At 38.0% G+C, this 23,274-nt stretch overlaps 1 protein-coding gene and 1 pseudogene across 3 annotated transcripts in view; one reads left to right on the forward strand and one right to left on the reverse strand.

Annotated features, from left to right (window-relative positions):
- LOC125650472 (zinc finger protein 106-like) overlaps positions 1-7,055 on the reverse strand; it is a 27,107-nt gene extending 20,052 nt beyond the window's left edge. The window contains exons 1-4 of one of the 3 annotated variants that reach the window (XM_048878813.2): positions 6,938-7,055; positions 5,794-5,915; positions 2,165-2,223; positions 1,820-1,990 (exon numbers count right to left, since the gene is read on the reverse strand). In XM_048878813.2, coding sequence (XP_048734770.2) covers positions 1,820-1,990; positions 2,165-2,223; positions 5,794-5,901 — 338 coding nt within the window. In that variant the 5' untranslated portion in view covers positions 5,902-5,915; positions 6,938-7,055. Of the gene's footprint in view, positions 1-1,819; positions 1,991-2,164; positions 2,224-5,793; positions 5,928-6,937 lie in introns of all 3 variants that reach the window. The other 2 variants (XM_048878815.2, XM_048878814.2) reach the window with 2 other exon arrangements.
- Positions 5,961-9,412, forward strand: LOC125651024 (transmembrane protein 43-like; annotated as a pseudogene).
- Positions 9,413-23,274: the final 13,862 nt, after the last annotated feature.

Raw genomic sequence — 23,274 nt, forward strand, 5'->3', positions numbered from 1 at the left:
TGGTGACAATATTCCGATCCATCATCAACCAATATAAAACAATCCTTGAACAATCTCCAGATACAAAAGATCTAATCAACAGAATTATCATTGCATACAAGAGACCTCCAAATCTACAAAGCATTTTAGTTCACTCCAAATTGAACTGGATCCTGACAATCACAGGAAGCCACCCATGTTATGAGAACTGACACATATGACCTTTTGTTAGGAATACTAAAAAAATCCAGATCACTTCCACAAACAAATCCTATGATATTAAACAGAACCTAGACTGCAACAGCACATCCGTCATTTATGCAATCACGTGCAAAAAATGTTTCATTCAACATATAGGACAAACGGGAAATTCGCTCAAAGATTGCATGTATGGACACTTCGCCGATATCAGAGCCGCAAATCAACACAAACCTGTGTCTCGACACTTCACATCACAAAAAGACACGTCACAATCGAATATGTCACAATCACATTCCATACAGGATATTTCTATCACGCCGCTCGTTAAAACAACAAACAACATTAATCAACATCTTAGAACAGAGGAGGCTTTCATACATATTTTTAAAACCATACATCTGTCAGGCTTAAACCAGAAATATGCCTTAAGTCAAATATACAAAACGGAATCCAGAGAAAACTAAAACTGGATCCCAAAAATCACAGGAAGCCACCCTTGTTAAAGTATTTCTAATGTAATAAATAGTAGCTAATATGAGGAAATCTATCTTTTTAAGGCAATAGTAGCTATAAGTATGATGACAACAGATCTGTCTTTCTTATTTAACTTGTCATGCACTTAATCATAATCCGTATGTATTATGTTATATTATATTGCCTATGAATCATATTCTTGAAAATGTGTCATGCTAAAACAACAGCAAAATATAAATGTAATAAAATATTTGTTAATATACACAATTGTTTTTTATTTCACAAGGTTGTCTGATCAAAGCAGCAGGTATTAACTTTTAAAGAGGCTAAATGATTAATCTATTACTATCGCAGCATGATAAAATGAAAGTGCCCCGAAATTGTCTTGCCGCGACGAAAAGTGCCCTTTTGAGCATATGATGTGTGTGCCCTCTCTAGATCCTGGATTTAACACTAATTGGCCCTTCATTTGAACAGCCTTGAAATCCCTTTACCAAGGGATAATTTGTGTCATGTTTGTTTGGAATTGGCCCCGTGGTTCTTGAAAAGGTGATTTTAATTGATGCCACAAAATTTTTTCTTATTCTTAATCGTTTCCCTTCAAAAAGGATGTGGCCCTTCATTTGATCAAACTTGAATCCTCTTTACCCAAGAATCCCGTGGGGATTTGGGTTAGAACAGATCCTCAGTACCCCCTTGCTTGTCATAAGAGGCGACTAAATGGGGCGGTCCTTCGGATGAGACTGCAAAATCCGAGGTCCCGTGTCACAGCAGGTGTGGCACGATAAAGATTCCTCCCTGCTCAATGACCATAAGCGCCGAGCATAGGCCTAAATTTTGCAGCCCTTCACTGGCAGTGGTGACGTCTCCATATGAGTGAAATATTCTCAAGAGGGACATTAAACAATATTCAATCAATCAATCTTTACCCAAGCATGCTTTGTGGCAAGTTTGGCTGAAATTAGCCTTGTAGTGTTTTAATCTTAAGAAGACGTAAAAAATGTTCAAAGTTTACAGATGGACAGATGGATGCTGGACAGAAAGTGATCAGAAAAGCTCACGAGGTGAAAGCTCATGCGAGCTAAATATGAGCAGATTGCCGTTTTATGGCCCTAGAGTCTGCACTCATCTCCCTGGTGCAAGTAGAAAAGCCCTGAATACGTACTTGATTTTAGCCATGAGGATCCCTCCGTTCCCCATCAGTAGATCCTCCTCCTCCTTCTGCCTCCTATAATCCTCGATAGCCCGCTTATGTTTCTCTTCGTTTAGATGCTTGCCATACTCTATTATATTTGCACATGTCATAAAACACAGTGTGCAATTGTGGACACTTCCCCTAAAGTTATGAATTAAAAAAATGTACTGCATTCCAAATAGTCTAGGTTTTTTAAAATTAATATTCCCTTTTCTAAAAAAAAAAATTTGAAAATAAATGCACAATGTGTTGCTCCTTTGAGTTCATTGGTTTATGCTGACATTGTTGAAATACTAAACAAGTTAACTGACTTACTTTTTCTGTTTTTCCATTTTAATATGATGCATTAATGACCACTGGTGATCCCGGAGTTCCTACAAGAATAAAACAAGATAAATCCTTTCTGAATATGGTCCACATTTCTTGTCCTAAATAATTCATGCTATTTCCCATCCAGTATTTTGTATACAGAAGTTCATTACTTCCACACAAAGTTTGAATTCCACTTATATTCTTATCAAAATATATATTTATAAAATCACAGGCTGTTTCTAAAGTTAACATTCAATAATCTGGGACAGATACCATATAGTGGGTTTTTTTCCGTGGTTCTACAATTTGGCAATTTGCTGGCTCAAAGGTATGCTAATAATTTTAGCAGAATATATTTTGGTGGAAAAGGAAGACTTATCTCCCTTGCAAATACTGAAGTCGCAATTGGGTGCTTATTTGACAAGTGAAATTTTGGTGAAAAGCTATCTAACCACTAAAATAAGCCAAATTTATTGCCCCGCAAATAAAACCCGCTATATGGTAATCAACCCCATTCCCAATGTGAAAAATACCCATTTTCCTTAGAACACTTCTACAAGTATACAAGGTGCAGTTTCTGCATGCACAGGACAGACACAGAGAAAAGAGTTACTATAATTACTAGAAGGTCACTGAACTTGGGAGTGTGATTCCCCCCCCCCCCCCCCCCCCCAATTTACAGGGAAATAAAATCTTTCATTGCTTTTGGATTAAAGGATGGTCCTAGTAAAGTCCCTGAAATGCTCTACTTTCTCCAGTGAACGCACATAGAGCGAACAGTGAGCACACGGCGAACGCACGCAGAGCGAACGCTGAATGCACACAAAGTAAACGGTGAGCATACGGTGAATGCAAAATGGTCTTGATTTTTCCCTTGGATTGCACTTATTTCATAATCAGGTTGGAAATATATATGAACTCATTTGTTTGCATTTTTGAGCAAGTACTGGATGTATATTTCTCATGAAATGATTGTAAATTTCACATTAATGCACGCAGCAATCATGCACGAACAAAACAAAATTTCTTCTGTACATTGTTTACAGTATTACATGTACAGATACGTGTATACATGATAAATAGAAACATATATTCTATAATATTTAGAAGTCTTGACGATTTCATAAATCATGAATATTGGTGCATCATCTCGGTATACTACATGCATTACATTTTAACTTAAGATACAATTACATAGTATTTTATTTCTTAATACAAGAGTATAAACAATGTATGTGAAATAAAGATAGTCTAGTAATTAGCGCAAAGAATTTACAGTTGTACATGCACGACTTCAAAATTTACAAGCGCGGTTGTTTGGATTACATGCAATTAAAAACATCCAGGAAAGGAGTCCCGATAAATGCATTAAACAAACAACATGGGTAGTATAGATACCTCAAGTTGACATTTGAACGCTTCTAAATAGTATAAAAGGTTTATTCCCATGTAGATTTTGCGTAATTCACTTTATTGCAAATACATGTATAGAATATCGGCCCAAGGAATTAATCCCAGAATTAAAGTACGTACAAAATAAATAGTGTGACCATGGATTTACAAGTTTGAATTTTGAAGGGGGCATCGCCCATCATTTGAACAAACTTGAAAGCCCTTCACCCAAGGATGCATTTTGCCAAGTTTGGTTGAAATTGGCTCAGTGGATCTGGAGAAGAAGTCGAAAAAGTAAAAAGATTATAGATGAACAGACGACGGACAACAGGCAATCAGAAAAGCTCACTTGAGCTTTCAGCTCAAGTAAGCTAAAAAAACAATGAGAGGGCGTTTAAAATGCTTTGTGACCAATATAAGCAACCAATATATTGGATTTTGTCTCATGAAAATCAAATACATATATGATATGAATGCAAGAAAAACATACACATCGAAAATATTTTAAAATTCTTCCAATTTGTATTTTCGAAAACAATTACTTTTTTCTTACATAAATTCTAAAAATAGCACTACGAAACTTCTGATATAAGTACACATTGTTGCTTTGACACAATTGTCTCTACTGAGAGTGTATAATCTTTCATTGTTTCACATCCTACAACTGTCTCTACTGAGAGTGTATAATCTTTCATTGTTTCACATCCTACAACTGTCTCTACTGAGAGTGTATAATCTTTCATTGTTACACATCCTTCAACTGTCTCTACTGAGAGTGTATAATCTTTCATTGTTAAACATCCTACAACTGTCTCTACTGAGAGTGTATAATCTCTCATTGTTACACATCCTACAACTGTCTCTACTGAGAGTGTATAATCTTTCATTGTTAAACATCCTACAGTGAATAGTGTCATCCCTCTATAGGCAGTTAAAAGGCCTTTTATTTTTGGCATGTATTGTACATTTATATCGCTGTCCTTTCCCTTAGTGATGAACCATTACATGTCCTCTCAAGAGCTTTAATCCGCTACCTTTATAAAATTTACTATGATAACTGCCCTTCATAGTCAGTAATACAAATTTCAATATAAATAATGTAAAAGACCAGTAATTGGGAAGGCCAAAATGGCCTATGGGACTATGGTCCCGCGGTTCAAGTTTTCAATGGACCATCAACATATTTTGAATGGCCATTTTTCAATAAATAGCAAATGTGCAGTGGAACATTATTGTTTTAATTGAAACTCTGAACCATAACCACGATCTTTTCCACCGCTCTTGAAAATCTTTCTTTGTTTCAATGTCCCCTTCTCAACTGTATCATTGCTTTTATCGGCATTGGTATTTGAAGACGGTCTCTCGTTTTATTCATTATTTGGTTGTTGTTTTTTTTTCACTTTCTGTCGTTTCTATATCTGTCTTTGAACTTTCGAAGCTTAAACATCAAGGTATCACACCGGTAATAGTCCAATCAAAATGAATTTAGTCAATTGTAGTTCCATATATTAAAGAAATATTTTTTTCCTTGTGCAATTTTTCTCATTTCCTCTTCTTCTTTTCTCTTAATTTTTGTACCCCTGATTAGGAAATTTTGTGTAATTTGTAGAAATAACCAAGTGTATACAAAGGAACTATTTGCTGTTGGTAGCTGAGGCTACTTCCTGAGGTGCACTCCGGCTGTTTACACACATGTGAAAAACATGTGGATTTGAGGGTAGTCTTGTTTGCGGGAAATTTTTTTTTTGAAAACACTGCGTAGGGTGTTGTTTTTCTGATGTCAGCAGACAAGATAGGTAACATAGAACGTTTCCGATTGCGTTATTCGACATCAATTCTGTAAACTGATTTTTAATGATTTTTTTCCTCTATAGTAATATATATAGTGAAAACAATTACCGGTATGATACCTTAAAGTATAATCATGAGAAGACGTGATGAGATGTGGTGTAAGAGGAAATAGTTTATTGGTTATCCATTTTGATTTGTATTGCTTCAACCAATGGGATTCGGTGTATCAGAATACATAGGAATTAAAAATGAAAGTACAAAAAATAAGTAAGTCGTACCCAATTCACTTCTAGAGAAAAAAAAACGTAAGTTATATACAATCGATAATGAATGCGCACTTTGGCGCATGGATTAGATAATTCAATGCGCCAATTTTCACCTGAATGGGACTATGGCACATGGCCTTCCCAATCACTGGAAGATTCTTAAAACATTAATCATAAATGTACCGTATCTGTCGTGTAGGAGACGTGACAGAAGTCGCACTGGTGTTCTGCTCTCTCTTCATGACTAGAGTCCAGGTCCATGGAGACGTTACCCAAGACAATACTGTCCATCTTGTCAGTAGTAGCTACAACAGAATCTACAGACACTAGTACATTGGACAAATAAGCACATGACTGGTACATGCATCTTCCATTGATGTTTGTTTGATAATTATTCAATCAACTATACTTATTTTCATATCCACTGGTTCTAAGAGACAGCAAAGTTCTCAACTGACCAATAAAATCTGAAGTTGATAACCCTGGTGATCAGTGAAAAAAAAAATTATTTCTTAGTAGCTCTGGCTCTAGGTAAATTTCCAGCTAAAATGCTTTGAAAATGTGTGTCTTCTGCTAAGTTTGACAAAAATCGGGAAAATCCACTCATTTTATGATGTCACAGTTGACATCATTGTGATATTCCATTAGATAACAATGTTGAGTTTCCATCTTCTCAAATACTTCCCGCATTTTCTCTTCTATAAACTTTTTTTAACATTGAATTGAAACAGGGCAAAATAGGAATTAAAGTGGACATTCTACTTTACAGATAGCATGATATAATGACGATAAGGCATTAAGAGAAAAATGAACTTGTCTTTTCCTTATGCAATCTAATTTTAGGCAATTTGCGGGATGTTTTTCTGAAACTTTTCTAGTAATATTGTATTGTAGAATTTCTCGTATATTGATACTAAATCTCATTCCTTACTGACTTGATTGCAAACCTTATTCAGAATGATGTCATGGAAAGTATTAGCTCTAAACATAGAGCCAGATGTACTGAAAGCCAGTTCAGATCAATGGATTTTGAAACCCTAAAATGCGCATTTATCAATATACTGTGGCTTGAACAGACTTTCGTACACTTCACCAAATAACAATACACTTTACTGGGAGACAACAACTAATGCAGTTAGAACAGTTAACTAGTGATGCAGTCCCCAGCTGGTCACTATCGTATATTGTACTTTACAGAACAAGTTTGTGCAAGTGTCAGGGTCACTCATACCCGAATTGTACATCCGTCTTATTTTCCGAAAATCTGGAATTTCAATCAATGAACCTCTACAAAGTAAATGCATGAGATACATTTGTTATGTAATACCTCCACATCCAATTTAACAGCCTTTTATAATCATTTTGCACATGTTGTTTGTTTTCGCCGCCATGTTCATAAAATTGGTTAAGTTGTTCAATGTTTCATTCGTTTCGACCCCGAAGATGGTTCGACCCAAGACGATTCGACCCTATATATGTATTATTAATGTAGTTATGAATTATGATATGTTGATGCTATTGCATTATATTTGTTTACATACCAATATGAATTTTTAAAAAATGTATATTATTTTCCCGAGTTTTTGTTTTTTATTAAATATATTTGCCTCATCTATTAATGTTTATGGTGTGCAAAACGTTGCAATATTATACAAATCTTGATTTACATTCGATAATCATGATATCTATATGCGAAAAGTTTTATATATGTTCGAAAATCTTTATGTTTATATGTGAACATCTTTATGTATGTTCAATAATCTTTATTATTTAACCTTGTATATCAAGAAGAACAGAAAAGGAAGAACAATTCAGAATAAGAATGAGAGAAATAGAGCTTAGAGAGAAAGAAATTGAAAAGAGAGAAAGAGATTTAAGACAAATGGAAACAGAGATAGTACATGAAGAATATATTTCACACATAAATAGGTTGGCTTCTCAAAATGTTTATCATAAAAAAACAGAAGATAAAAGAAGTAGCTCAAAAAATTCTAACGGTCCAGCAACTCCCAAATTGTCAACATATGATGGGAAATCAGAATGGAAACCCTATTTTGTGCAGTTTAACCATATTGCAAAGAAATACATGTGGAGTGAAAAAGAAAGATTAGACAAAATTATTACTAGCTATTTATTCAGATGGGATGGGGTACATTTGAATGACAGGGGGAATGACATTTTTATTCAGAATTTGAACCAGTAGTGTACATTTGTATATATCATGCATTAATTATATTATCATTATTTTATTATTAAGTTTGAATCAGTTATGTGCTTTATCCAATATGTACTGTCATTAGTCGGATCATCTGATTTCTATCAGTAGGATAAAGCAGTCCTTTTTGTACATACGTTTTGTTAAAGAAGGCTATAGAAAATTTTTAATTATTTAATCAAAGCCTCATTTATGTTGATTTAAGCTAATAAACGGGATTCTATAAAATGGGGAGGAATGTAGTATAGCTAAATAATATCGGGGGTTTTCAGAAACAGGCTATAACTCTATATTACCTGTGTATTTTAATACAAAGCAACGGTCAGATTACTGACCCTGTGAGCAATATATGAGCACTGGTCATCCGAGTATTCGAAACACCCTGCAACCAGTTGTAACACAGACCCCGGCCAGAGATGACGTTCCGGCTCAGTCTCCGAGGCGTACAACTCGATACCGAATACGGGGAGAGCAGTAAAAACTGCCAAGTCTCTAGATGAGGGACTGAGCAAAGTTTTGGTTTGGGAAAATGTGTTTGGAATCAACACTAACGATGATGGGGCCTTGATCTACTTTACAGGAGAACTGTCAACAGGGAAGCAACCATTGGTTGATAACCTCCATCATGTGACAGTGAATGCAGTCAAACTACAGAGAATGGTGGAAATGTATCAATGGGTGGAGACAGAAACTAAAAGGGAGTACAATGAAGGCGGCCAGACGAGGACAGAAACCACACACTCGTATGATTTAGAGTGGAGATCAAATGTAGTGAACAGTGATTCCTCTGATAACCCAGTCAACCACAAAAACCCAAGGAATTTCCCAGTGGAATCGAAAACCCAGGTAGCTAGTCCTGTACATGTGGGAATCTATCATCTCTCTAATGGTCTGGTTGACCAGATAAGTGAGTTTCACCCCATTCCATCGGACATACTGCCTGTACCACAGGAGGGATACCGTGTCCAATGGCATGTACTACATGTTACAAAATCCAAGCAGACCCCAGGCAGGAGACATTCGAATAAGCTACACATATGCTGGTATTAGCGGAGAATCAATGCTTGGAAAACCTGACGTGGTGAGTGTTATAGACAAGCAGGCAGAGAACACAGTGGTCAGTTATGAATCGGAGTATGGCTACAGCCTGCTGTTTCTTTACACGAGAAGACATTCATCTGAGGCTATGTTTGCTAAGGAACAGCAGAAGAATACGCTGATATCCTGGGCTGTCAGGTTCGGGGGGTGGCTGTTAATGTTCATAGGATTTAGCTGTTTGACAAGCATCATCAAAACCCTAGTTGACTGGTTCCCCATCGTGCGTGAGCTGGTGGCCATTGGAGTCAACATGATGAATCTTGCCCTCTCCATCAGCCTCTCCCTAACAGTGATTGCCATTGGTTGGATAGCATACCGACCACTGATGGGAATAGCCATCTTAGCAATGGCAGCAATTCCTTTCTTCATGGCTAAATTTAAATCTAGAGGATCGCATGCACATTCATCGTATGACTAGTTCATTCTGTTCCTGTTAGTCTGTTAAAGATTAATATTTTTGATATCCACCAATAATGTCTTTGATTCTAATTCCCTTCCTTGATTGATTACATTCTTGTACAGTGTGTATTTGGACTGTGTGTCTCTATTTTGTCTCCAAATTCTTGGAAGTCTTGAAACATTTACCAATTAAGTTAATTAAACAGCTTAAATATATTTTCATGTATTTCAAGATTTTTAAGTATACTTTTAAAATTTGGAAAATTATATCTTATTAGATTTTACACTTTTAAAACAAGTGACTATTTTAAAGTATTATAAAATATATTATGAAATAGTGATGTCCTTGATATACAGTCGGATAGTCTGATTGTTGTCAATTCACATCATGTTGCCTTTGCTTGAATATTTTATCATTTCAAAGAACAACAGTTTTAAGCATTTCATGAGCAGATATTTTTCATCATATCTATAGTACATCTTCAAAATATAAGGGGGAGGAATGTAGTAAATATTGATCGGGCTCAAGATCCTAAAATTCTGACATGAGTTGTTGTCAACTGTAAACATAGATTTTTAGATTAGTTACCTTCCAGACCTTGCATTGTCCAGACCCTTTACGGACTGTGAGATCCGGTGACTCGCTGACGTTGGGTAAGTTATCCACTTACCTGACGTTATGTTGTATTTTATTAGTTATATTTATTTAACCTTGTATATCAAATACAACAATATTTATCTGCGAAAGTTTTTATTGATATGCAATAAATCTCGATTTATATTCGATAATCTTGTTATTTACATTCTATAAATTTGGATTTTTATTCGATAATCTTGATATTCATATGCGAAAATTTTCATTTATATTATGGAATATAATTAACAAGATTATCGAATATAAATCAAGATTTATCACAAATAGATATCAATAGCTATTATCAAACTAATGTTTCATTGATATCTCTTCTTTTTTTTAAAAAACAGCAAATCATTTGAAGTGAAATGCCATTTCAAAAAGTTATTACAACATGTTGAGACCTGCTCTACGAATCATTGAAAATAAATGGATTGCTTTCATAAATCAATAGATATTTCAAACGTTTTTATTTATTTTTTTTACAATTCTACATGTGCAAGGATAGAAGACTGAATTACTGAAAGCTGAAATATAACTGGTAGAGAGAAAGCAATTGCAATATACGACACCAAAGTTTTGATACATACGTTTACCATCAGTTACGTAAGTGTTGGGCATTATCTATGACATATTTTTAATTTAATATGGTAATGTATAAATGACCGGGAATGGAATTATTAGGTAAAAGATTATAGGTCTAACTGCAGTTACATCGACTTGGCGACAGTAACATAACTTGTATAGAATCAGAGGGTTTACAGAGACATTATTTCAAATATTAGTAGATCATGATGACTTTTTGTATGTGTACATTTGGGCTAGAAATGTAACCTTTCATAAAACGTATTTAGTTAGTTCATATTGTTTCCGTTCGCAGCTAATCGACTGGTAAAATCAATATTTATAATGATATATATATATTACAGGTTTTCCAGCCTTAATGAAGTCAACCGGAAAACTGATGTCAATCCAAGCCTTCGTGCTCTCCCAGACGGGTCTTCGAATATATAGCAAATGCTTGTTGGACCTTTCTTTTCCTGACTTGTATATCTTCATCGGTCCCTCCTGATGTACTGAGGACATTTCCAAGATAAATGAATTGATTAACATCTTCGATATCTGCATCTCTTACTTAAGCTTTATTTAAATTGTTCGCATTTATTCTCATAAATTTGGTCTTGGTTGGATTTATGTATAGCCCACCTTTTCAGCAGTTGATTCACGGTTGGATGCTTGTATTTGTGAGTCTTGGTGGCGATGAGAAAGCTGCCAAATATTATCCACAAAATCAAGATCTTCCAGACATGACTGTAGTGTCCATTTGATGCCCAATGGTGTGTTATACATGTATGCTGTTTGGCTGAGCCAGTCTATAACCGTCAGTAACAGAAGAGGGGACAATAAACATCCTTGTCTGACACCGATGTACACAGGAAAAGGATCGTTTATGATTTGTCCTGGAATACCATAGTACTTGAGGTTGTTCCACAACAATACGCAAGTTCCGAGATATCAACTCTTCTTTGATGGAGGTACATTCAGTATTCCGTTGAACGATTGGGGGGGGGGGGGGGGGGGTGGGTACAAAATGTATACAAATGTTATAGACTAGCTATGTAAATAAGGATAAAAGTTATTAAATCGTAAATTTTGTTTATATCAGCCGTTGCTATTCATTAAACTGACCATATGAAGAAAAATATTTGTTTGATTTAGGCCATTAAATTAGATATGAATTTATTTTTATTTCCTCTTCTGCACGAGTAATACTTTAATCAAAGAATGTTGGTGATTATCGATTTTTATTTGAGCTATTGTTTTATCAAATAATCATAAACTTCCTAAAAATGTGTGTCCTGGTAGTTTGGGTGCTTGCATAATGTCTGATAATGATCATTTAGGCAATATATGAAGGTAGCAATAAGCATTCGTGCCCACCGCGTGTGGAAAAAGTATGTTTTGCGTCTCACTGTGCGGAAGAGTTCCTCAAAGGGAAAGAACTATTGGGCGACTCGGAAATTGCGTATTGATGGTCTATACTATCTAAGGCCTTCTCAAGGTCTATACATGTGAGGTGCATATCTAGTGATGTCTGCCATTCAATAGTTTCTTCTAAGATGATTCGTAAGGTGGCACCTTGCTCAGTACATGATTTCTTTTGTCTGAACCAGGCCTGTTCATCTCTTGGTCTTTTATTAACTTCTTTCTTCATTCTCTGTAGGATATGACATAGAACTTTACTGGGAATGGAAAGCAAAGTTAAACCTCTCCAACAATTACAAATGGAAATATCACCTTTCTTTGGAAGTTTTACTATGATTCCTCTACTCCAATCAACAGATGGAAATATCACCTTTCTTTGGAAGTTTTACTATGATTCCTCTACTCCAGTCAACAGATGGAAATATCACCTTTCTTTGGAAGTTTTACTATGATTCCTCTACTCCAGTCAACAGATGGAAATATCACCTTTCTTTGGAAGTTTTACTATGATTCCTCTACTCCAGTCAACAGCTATGTGTTCTTCCTCCCATATTTTGTTCAGAAAATGATGGAATTTATAAATCGAGATGTTAGTCTCCGGATGGATGTTATCTATTCCTCCTGCTTTCCCACTCTTCAGATGTTTTATTGCAGTGGTAACCACTGGTAACTCTGTTGTCGTTATTCGCCCTGACTTGATGCTCAGAACTTGTTTCCCTTCTATTTGGTGGATCTGTTGGAGGGGGTCTTTTAAGCACTCCATGATAATGCTCTTGCCAACGTTTTAGTTGTTCTTCAGGTCCTGTTATTACATTGCCTCTAGGTATCTTTCACTGGTGTGATTAAAGTTGGATGTTCTGTCACTCAGCTGCCTTGTTATGTTATACCGATATCTCCTTCTGCTTTCCCGGCGAGTTGTTCTTCATTGTTTTCTCTTATCATGCTTACAGCCCTTCTTACCCTCATTGTCATTCTCTTGATATATGTATGGTATTCAATTCTTATTTTTAATAATTACCGGTTACTTTTCATTATTTCAAGTTTATGATATCGAAATGACTATATGACACAATATCTAGAGTGAACATTATATAGTGCAATATCCCGAGGAACTATTTATATTGAAGTCATGGTTTTTTCTCGATGTTTTTCCCCATATTAAATATTATCAAAATAGATGATATTCAAACATTTTCTTCATGAATTAGCATTGGTTCTTTGTTATTTTAGGGTTATCGATTAGTACTAAACCAAAGGTGTAATGACTAATATTCTGATATTTACAAATATAGTTGTTTGGACTATATATGGACCATGGAGATTACCTTGAAGAGCCCAGTGGTCCACTTACAAATACATTTTTGTATTCTTAGAAGATACCCCGGTAGGACATACGTTTTATTTTAATGTGGAATGCACCGGTCCCAACCCTCTAATAAATATTGCCCGACCCCTAAGCTCAAATAATTGAAGATTTCGTTATATTTTGTATAATGAATTGCATGATGCGTGCATCAATTCTTCTAAAGAGAGCAACAATTAAACGATTAAATGAAAGGTGAAGATAAAGAACAGTGATCAGTCGCTCAACTCCTATAATGTAAAACTTATACGGTACCAATTTTGATGCACCAGATGCGCATTTCGACAAATAATGTCTCTTCAGTGATGCTCAACCGAAATGTTTGAAATCCGAAATAACTATGAAGTTTTAGAGCTAAATATAGCCAAAACCAGCGTGCCCAAAAAGTATAAACAATACAAAATAGAGTGTTGGGCAAACACGGACCCTTGGATATACCAGAGGTGGGATCAGGTGCCTAGGAGGAGTAAGCATCCCCTGTCGACCGTTCACACCTGCCGTGAGTCCTATATCTTGATCAGGTAAACGGAGTTATCCGTAGTCAAAATCACTGTATCAAGAACGGCCTAGCAATCGGTATGAAACAAGTCAGACAGCATTTGACCCAATGATAGGTTGTTTTGGCAAACTAGGCCTCAGGACTATAAACTTAGAATACATTGAAGTCAAAATTTTGATCACTTATATCTTAAAATTTATCTAGCACAGATGTTTTTAAAAATGCAGGTTTCTAAAAAAAAAAAAATTCAAATGCAGAAATAAACTTGAATTTTTTTTAAATTTTTTAATTATTTCAAAAGTTAGCTGGATTTGAAATTCAGACTTAAGTCTATTCTCAGTATATGGTCTTGAGGCCAGATCGTTATAACGACCATAGAATTTTCAAAACGCTGATTTTAAAAGAGACTGTTGAAACCCCTGCATTATCAATTTGTTTGTCAGTAGCCTGCTTCAATTTGAAAACTGATCATACGCAGAACAAGCTCTTGCGTATCGAATCAATTGAGACATATATACACCACATGCAGGTGATACTGGAATATTGCTACAAAAAATGGCAAGTTGACGATGGAGAAGCTGAAATCATCCCGTTTTTCATAAAGTTGAGTTGTTAGTTTGCCTTGATATCTACTTTCAATAAAATATCCAAGTATGAAACCAAAGTGGACGCTCTGTGGTGTCTTTTATTTCGAATTCACGGGGATATATTGAATCAACATGTGAATGTTAACACATGAAACGTCGTTGATATATCTAAATATGTCGAATTGAAGGCCACAGCAATAGAATCCACATTTGATTTACACCACATCTTGCATATTGTAAAACTTATACGGTACCAATTTTGATGCACCAGATGCGCATTTCGACAAATAATGTCTCTTCAGTGATGCTCAACCGAAATGTTTGAAATCCGAAATAACAATGAAGTTTTAGAGCTATTATAGCCAAAAACAGTGTGCCAAAAAAGTGGAGTCAAATTCGTTTAAGGATAAGAGCTATGCATGAGGGAGATGGTCCTTAATTTTGATATGAATTTCTAAATTTTATAACAGCAATTAAATATACATCTGTAGTGGCATAATACGTTTGAAGTTTTCCCTTCACAGCTGTTAATATTTTCGTGAGGAGCAAAGATAGAGGCTTGGTAGAACACTTATTGGATCCAGCATTGTATTGATGAAGTTTAGGAATCCAGTATAGGTACGATAACTCATATTCATCCGACCCATTGACTGGGATATTAAATGCGTCTAAAACTGAAGCATGATTTTGAACAATTTCATCTTTTGAAAGGGCAGTTGGAGTTAAATACGATTACCAAAAGTGGAAGTAATGCAAAGTTCGATTAAAATACAGTTGTAATAATGAGCCTTACAAAGACACTGTTGTTACAAGGTTTGTCAGCTGGAACCAAAATATATTCCTCATATAACCTAATTCTTTTATCACTTCTGATTTACTAAACACAGAAGGATAGATGGTACGTACTTTTGTTTTCATGTGTCTATTGTGGGATCTTACACTTTTAATCCATTCTTACAATGTATCAAGTTCTTCTTTTTCTTATTTAGCCCATCCTCTGGCATAATCTCCGACATAATTCATAATAGAGATGAAGCTCTGTCGCCAATTGAAAGACCGAGGTTCTCTGTATTTAGGACCTTTTAGAATAAGTGATTTGAGGTTCTCATTTTCAACTATATCAACCTCACCAGTAATGACATGTCCAGATGGACTATAGTTGAAAGAAGATGGAGAACAAGAGCGCGTAGGTGGATGAAGTTTAAAATGGTCTATATCTAGGCACTGCAACGTTTATTTATGATTAAAGAGTTTGGATGCAATAGTAGAATATATTTATAGGAAATACTGGGCGTAGACTTGATCTTGAAATAAGTTGGAATACACGAATGAACGCTTTTATGACGAAGAATGTTGCATATGTTGACGGTATCTAGTCCTTTGTTTGTAAATTTGAGCACAAGAAACTGGCGGCATGATTAGGAAGGGGTATCATTCATGACCCATGATGGTTTAAAAAGCCTGTACAGATCGTGAAATGTCGTGACTAGTGTAGATATAGATATACAGTGTAACGTGCAAGGGATGTCACTGCCTGTGAACCCCCGCGGGCTCGTACCCGTGATAGAAACGGATAGCCCTGAGATGTTGCAAATATGTACAATGCGCAGACTTAATCAGTTGTACTGCGACTATATAGGATCTATTGACTGGTAACGAACAAGTGCACTGGCAGGGAATTCCACACACCAGCGCACTTCCTCGAGGACAAGCTGGGATGTCCGCACACCTGCCCTTGCGCAGTGATGACCGCACACCTATCACTATATAAATACCGGTTCTATTCAGACACTGGCAGGGATGTCCGCACACCAGAGCTCTACCACAAGACAGGCAGGGATGTCCTCACACCTGATCTTGCGCAGCAACAAGCAGGGATGTCCGCACACTTGTAGCTATGAAATGCCAAATCCAGAGCAGTGTTTGACCACACACTCTGGCAGTAATAAGCAGGGATGACCGCACACTTACTACTAAGACGTACAATATAAGTAGGGAAGTCCGCACACTTATACGTATCTTACAGGGTTTGTCGAGTTTTACCTCTAAAACCGTTTTTTTCACCCATCGTATAGAAGAATCCTATATATCCACAGTACGATAATGATCCGTAGTGTATAATTACTTATAAATTAAAACAAAATACTAATCATACCCAAACTGGCTAATCTTTATAGAATCTACTATAGAAACACACAATGATTATAATTGTATGTACTTTAATTCAAAACTAACCATCATGATATATTTATTTGAGTATGTCTAATAAGCAATTAAAAATGACAAGGGCGATAACTCTCGCAATAAAGATGACCTAAGAAATACAGCTTTCCGCTTCATCACCCCCACCCCAGCTTTATGCGTCCTCGCATAAAAGAACATACAACAGTATATGGCAAACACAATTCACATGTACACAAAAAAAAAATGATTACAGATCTTTTAAACAAGCTATTTTGCTTTCTAAATCATCACTTCAATGGAGACCAAAGCCTTAGTCACTCTCTGGTGCATCTCCCTGCGTAACACGGAAGATCTTTCGTGGAGGCGCAAACACAGGAGAATCATCAGCACTCCTTTTCTTTTCTCCGGCCGCCGCTGGCTTCTGTGGTGTGTTTTTCAGTCCAATCAAATGGTGCAGATCACCAGGATCTTTCCCCAGGTCGTCCAATTCATTTCTGCCTGTCTTCTCTTTTTGGAGATTGTCTGTTCTGTGATGGGATTCTGCGTGCCTCTTCAGATCCCTCTCTCTTTTGGTTGCGTAGTCACACTCTTGACATTCAAAGGTCAGTTCTTCCCTCAGTTCTCTCGCGCACTGGATAGTGTGCTGGCTCCACTCATCCTCCGTTTGAAATCTTTTTCCACATAGGCTACATCGATGGCCAGGCTTGGCTTTTGTGAAGTTTGTGTTAACCATTCTGCAAAATAAAATTTAAATATTTTACTTCACAGACTGGCAAAGGCAATTTAAAAAAAAATAAAGAATTGCGCACGCGTCTGCATATGCTTGTGCGTGTCATCCCGAGCACAAATATAACATTTTCTCTTAACAAGTCTGTCTTTACCATTGCGCAAAACAAAATACTATATTTTATTTAACACAATGGTAAATGAAGTCAAACATGTTAAACGTGTATCATAAGACGTAGTCTTCATGCCAGCGGGGAGGACTGCGTCGACGACCACCTTCACATTCATCGACAGTATGACCTGTGTTTTCGTTCTTTGGGCCCTCTGATTTGGTATCATCCGCCTCCGCTGTACAAACTGCGTCATCTTCTTTCTCAGTCTCCCCGAACAGAACTTGTGGTTTTTGCAGACGAAGTCTATCAACGTGAACTACCTGCGGCTTACCACGGCTACCACAGTTTACTTCGTACAGAAGGTCAGAGATCTGGCGTAGTATTTCAAACGGGCCCCTCCAGCAGCTAGTCAGCTTCGACGAGTTACCAAAATTTCTCGTTGGGAAAAATACATACAATTTATCACCGTTGCCAAACTTTTCCCAATTTAGCTTGGCATCATGGTAACGTTTCTGTCTATGCATTTCGCCATGAATATGCTCCCGAACAGCGTTGTGTGCATCTTGAAGTTTCTCCTTCAATTCCCAGGCCAATTGGTTTTGAGGAACTTGGTCGAGGTCGCTGGGCATTTGATACATGATGTCCAAAGGAGTAGCCACCTCTCGACCCAATATTAATGCATTAGGAGTACAGCCCGTGATTTCATGTTCAGCAGAGCGGTACGCCATCATCAGGTACGGTAAATGTGTATCCCAGTCCCGATGATGATCATCAACGTATGCACGCAGCATACTGGCAAGTGTCTTGTTAAATCTTTCAACCATACCATCTGACTTGGGATGGTATGGTGTGGTCCGAGTTTTCTTTATACCAAGTAACTTGCACATATCGGCGAACAACTGGCTCTCATATTGGGTCCCCTGGTCTGAATGGATAGTATATGGGATGCCAAAGCGTGTGATGACTTGTTCCACGATAATGGGCGCCACAGTTGCTGCCTCCATGTTCCGCATTGGGAAGCACTCCGTCCATTTAGAAAAGTAATCTGCGACAACTAAAATATATTTGTTGCCTCTTGCTGTTACGGGTAATTCTCCAAGAATGTCTGTGGCAATGCGCTCCATCGGAGCACCAGATATAATCTTCATTGGGGCTCTCTTGTTTCTCAGTGGAGTTTACTTCGACTGCACTTATCACAACCAGCAATGTACGTCCTCACATCATCTTGAAGCCCAGGCCAGTAGTACCTCTGTCAAATCTTTGCAAGGGTCTTGCGCACACCGAGGTGTCCTGATGACTTGTTGTCGTGGCTCATCATAAGTACTACTCGCCTTTCCGACATTGGGAGTATGGCCTGCATTTTCTTTAACTTTTCTGGACTTTCCCATCTTCGGTATAGTATGCCTTCCATCATTTCCAAAGAATTGAATTGTGACCACAAGGACTTCATTACTCTGTCCTCACTACTTATTTCGGAGAACTCCGGTCGCTTGTTCGCCAATACCCAGTCTTTAACCCGCTTGATCTGTGCATCAGCATCCTGAAGACTGCGTGAAGATCCTAAGTCATCCTTGGTAACCTGCGCAACAACCTTACCAGGGCTTTGTTTGTCCCAGTCCGTCGTAAACCCACATTGCTTGCATGGAATGCGACTCAGAGCATCTGTGTTACGATGTTGGGTACCCGGGCGATGTTCAATCATCATGTCAAACACACTTAGAGTCTCTATCCAGCGTGCAACTTGACCCTCTGGGCTTTTGAAGTTTAATAGCCAGCGTAAGGATACATGGTCAGTGTGCACTGTAAAACGTTTACCGTATGGGTAGTGTTTGAAGTGTTTACAAAAGTGCACAACTGCGAGAAGTTCCTTTCTGGTAACACAATACTGTCTCTCAGCTTTAGTTAAAGTTCGACTGGCATATGCAATAGGGCGTTCTTTTCCATCTATGCACTGTGACAGGACAGCTCCTATTGCGAAATTGCTGGCGTCTGTGTCCAGAATAAAAGGCTGTTTGAAATCTGGCATGGCTAAAATCGGCGCATTACACAAATGCGTTTTGAGGCTGGTGAAAGCATCTTGACACTCTTGCGTCCAGACTAGTGCTTTGCCCTTTTCTGTCAGTTTACTTAAGGGTTTTGCTTTTTCGGCAAATTTTTCTATAAACCTCCTGTAGTACCCGCAGATACCTAGGAACGAGCGGACCTCAGATACATTACAGGGCTCTGGCCAATTCCTGACAGCTTCTATCTTCTCAGGATCGGTGGAGATTCCGTCTTCAGTGATAACATGGCCCAAGTAAAGTACTCTGCGTGAAAAAAGGACACATTTCTTTGGTTTCTATTTTAGTCCGACATCAACAATGCGGTCAAACACCTTCGATAGGTTTTCAATCATGTCTTCAAATGTTTTCCCTACAACAATTACATCGTCTAGATAGATTAGACAAATCTCCCATTGAAGACCAACCATGACGATCTCCATTAACCTCTGGAAAGTAGCCGGTGCGCAGCTCAGTCCAAATGGCATCTTACGGAATTGAAAAAGGTCTTTGCGCGTAACAAATGCTGTCTTGGGTCGGTCTTCCTCCTTCACGGACACCTGCCAGTATACCGAACATAAGTCCAGTGTTGAAAACCATGCATTACCGGAAAGACTGTCCAGTGAATCATCGACACGCGGCAATGGGTAAGCGTCTTTTATGGTCAATCCATTCAATTTCCGGTAATCAACACAGAAACGAGTACTACCATCTTTTTTTCGTACCAAGACCACCCCTGCTGCCCATGGGCTAGAAGAGCGCTCTATGACTCCATCCTTCAGCATATCATTTACACGTTTATCTATTTCCTCGGCAGCATGGTAAGGAACGCGCCGCAAGGGTTCCTTAATGGGATGTGCGTTGCCAACATCTATCTCATGCTCAACCACGTTCGTCGCACCCAGATCAGAGTTACTTAGTGCAAACGCATGAGAATATTGTTGCAGAAACTCCCGCACTTTGGATTTCTGATCCTCTGTGAGGGCAGTGCTACTGCGCCTTAAGAGATCTTCAAGTTTTTCATGCAACAAAGAACTATTCTTTGTCTTTCTCTCTGCCTGGACTGCGCAGACGGACGACATTTCAGCAATATGAGTGCCACTGTAAATGGTTCGACTTTCTGGCCCCATATTTAATACTCGAATTGGTACCACACTATCTGCTTTGACTAAGGTCCTTCCAACAAGTGTACCTAGGGACACAAACTTTTCATTCGGCTCCACCAGACCATGAATAAGCGGGATGCTTTCACCCTCTGGTGCACATACTCTCCCCTTTATGGCTACCTCTTGATTTGTTGGTATTGTCACAGTGTTCAGCGCTACAATTCGGTAGCACCCATAGCTCCCTTCTTTTAAAAGGTTATATTGTTTTCCTCTGATGCACATTTTCTTCTTTGCCACATCAATCGTGCATCCATTTTCTTCCATGAAAACAAGGCCAATGATTCCATCATTGCTCAGTTCTGCAACCACACCATCCAGTGTACAAGAAAAGGCACCTATCTGTGCTGGAAAGGTTCCCGTGCCACTTATCCGGAGACAATTGTCACCAGCATCCAGTATGTCTCGAATGAACGAGCTCAATCTAGGTCGGTCTTCCTCTGGAATTCTACGCAGCAGTTCAGTGGAGATTAGACTCACTGCTGCACCCGTATCCACTAATAGATTCGCCTTCACACCACAGACGTCCATTTCAATGAACAGACCAGCTTCTAATCCGACTGGACTTGCTCCTATGGAAGCGTTCTCGCCGGTCTTGATACTTCTGCTAGAAGCCTTGGTGTCGAAGTCCTTAGTTCTCCCACCATGATTTTGTTGGCGTTCCGTAGTAGGGGACTTAAATGGATTCTTAGCTTTCCTTTGCGCCTGATACGCTCTACAATCTTTGCGCATATGCCCTAGCTTTCGACAAAAGTAGCATATTTTCTGTGTCCCAAATGTTGGATTTGATTCCATTTGCTTTGTGGGGAGAACCTTCATTTCGTTGTGATTTTAGTTCCCTCATCTCTCTCTGTAATGTCTCAAACTTTGCACATAATCCTTCAAACATCGAGGCTGTTTTCCCATCCACGGGTTCAACGGTGGTGGGACGCACATAGTTCTTTTTCTCAGCTCTGTTGTAAGCTTCTAATTCGACAGCCAACTGAATAGCGTCATTAAGGTTTTTAGGACGTGCCTGTTTAATGCGGATGCGCATTTCCGAGTCAACTAGTGCGTCGACAAATTGGTCTTTGGACAGTGTCTCCCTGATCTCAGCTGACGCAGTTGGGTAGGCTAAATTGGCAAGTCGACGAATGGCTTATCCCAACTCCGGAAGAGACTCCCCTGCCCTCTGGCGACATTCACGCATCTGCACCCTGTATAGCTCTGTTTGACTTGGAGGTGCAAATCGGTCTTCCAGGGCTTTTACAAGTGTCTGATAATCGGGCTTTGCCCCCTTTGGCATGTTACCCAATACACCCTGTGCACTTCCTCGAAGGGAAACTGCTAAATACAATCCCATCTGGTTGTATTTCCATCCACTTATCTCTGCACAGGCTTCAAAATGCGCATGGTAATCTAACCAAGGACCACTGCCATCATACGTTGCTGGCTTGATCGTTTGCCTCGATACTGGAAAATCCGCCAACGCATTGTCATCACTATGTCCTCACACCTGATCTTGCGCAGCAACAAGCAGGGATGTCCGCACACTTGTAGCTATGAAATGCCAAATCCAGAGCAGTGTTTGACCACACACTCTGGCAGTAATAAGCAGGGATGACCGCACACTTACTACTAAGACGTACAATATAAGTAGGGAAGTCCGCACACTAAAACGTATTTTACAGAGTTTGTCGAGTTTTACCCCTAAAACCGTTTTTTCACCCATCGTATAGAAGAATCCTATATATCCACAGTACCATAATGATCCGTAGTGTATAATTACTTATAAATTAAAACAAATACTAATCATACCCAAACTGGCTAATCTTCATAAAATCTACTATAGAAACACACAATGATTATAATTGTATGTACAAAATGTACTTTAATTCAAAACTAACCATCATGAAATATTTATTTGAGTATGTCTAATAAGCAATTAAAAATGACAAGGGCGATAACTCTCGCAATAAAGATAACCTAAGAAATACAGCTTTCCCCTTCAATAGGACGTGAAATGTCGTGACTAGTGTAGATATATAGGACGTGAAATGTCGTGACTAGTGTAAATATAGATATATAGGACGTGAAATATAGATATATGTAAAACTTATACGGTACCAATTTTGATGCACCAGATGCGCATTTCGACAAATAATGTCTCTTCAGCGATGCTCAACCGAAATGTTTGATAGGGCGTGAAATGTCGTGACTAGTGTAGATATATAGGACGTGAAATGTCGTGACTAGTGTAGATATATAGGACGTGAAATGTCGTGACTAGTGTAAATATAAAGGACGTGAAATGTCGTGACAAGTGTATATATAGATATATTGGACGTGAAATGTCGTGACTAGTGTAGATATAGATATATAGGACGTGAAATGTCGTGACTACTGTAAATACAGATATATGTAAAACTTTTACGGTACCAATTTTGATGCACCAGATGCGCATTTCGACAAATAATGTCTCTTCAGTGATGCTCAACCGAAATGTTTGAAATCCGAAATAACTATGATAGGACGTGAAATGTGACTAGTGTAGATATAGATATATAGGACGTGAAATGTCGTGACTAGTGTAAATATAGATATATAGGACGTGAAATGTCGTGACTAGTGTAAATATAGATATATAGGACGTGAAATGTCGTGACTAGTGTTAATATG

The sequence above is a fragment of the Ostrea edulis genome, chromosome 5, assembly GCF_947568905.1.
Source record: "Ostrea edulis chromosome 5, xbOstEdul1.1, whole genome shotgun sequence".
Classification (NCBI taxonomy): Eukaryota; Metazoa; Mollusca; class Bivalvia; order Ostreida; family Ostreidae; genus Ostrea; species Ostrea edulis.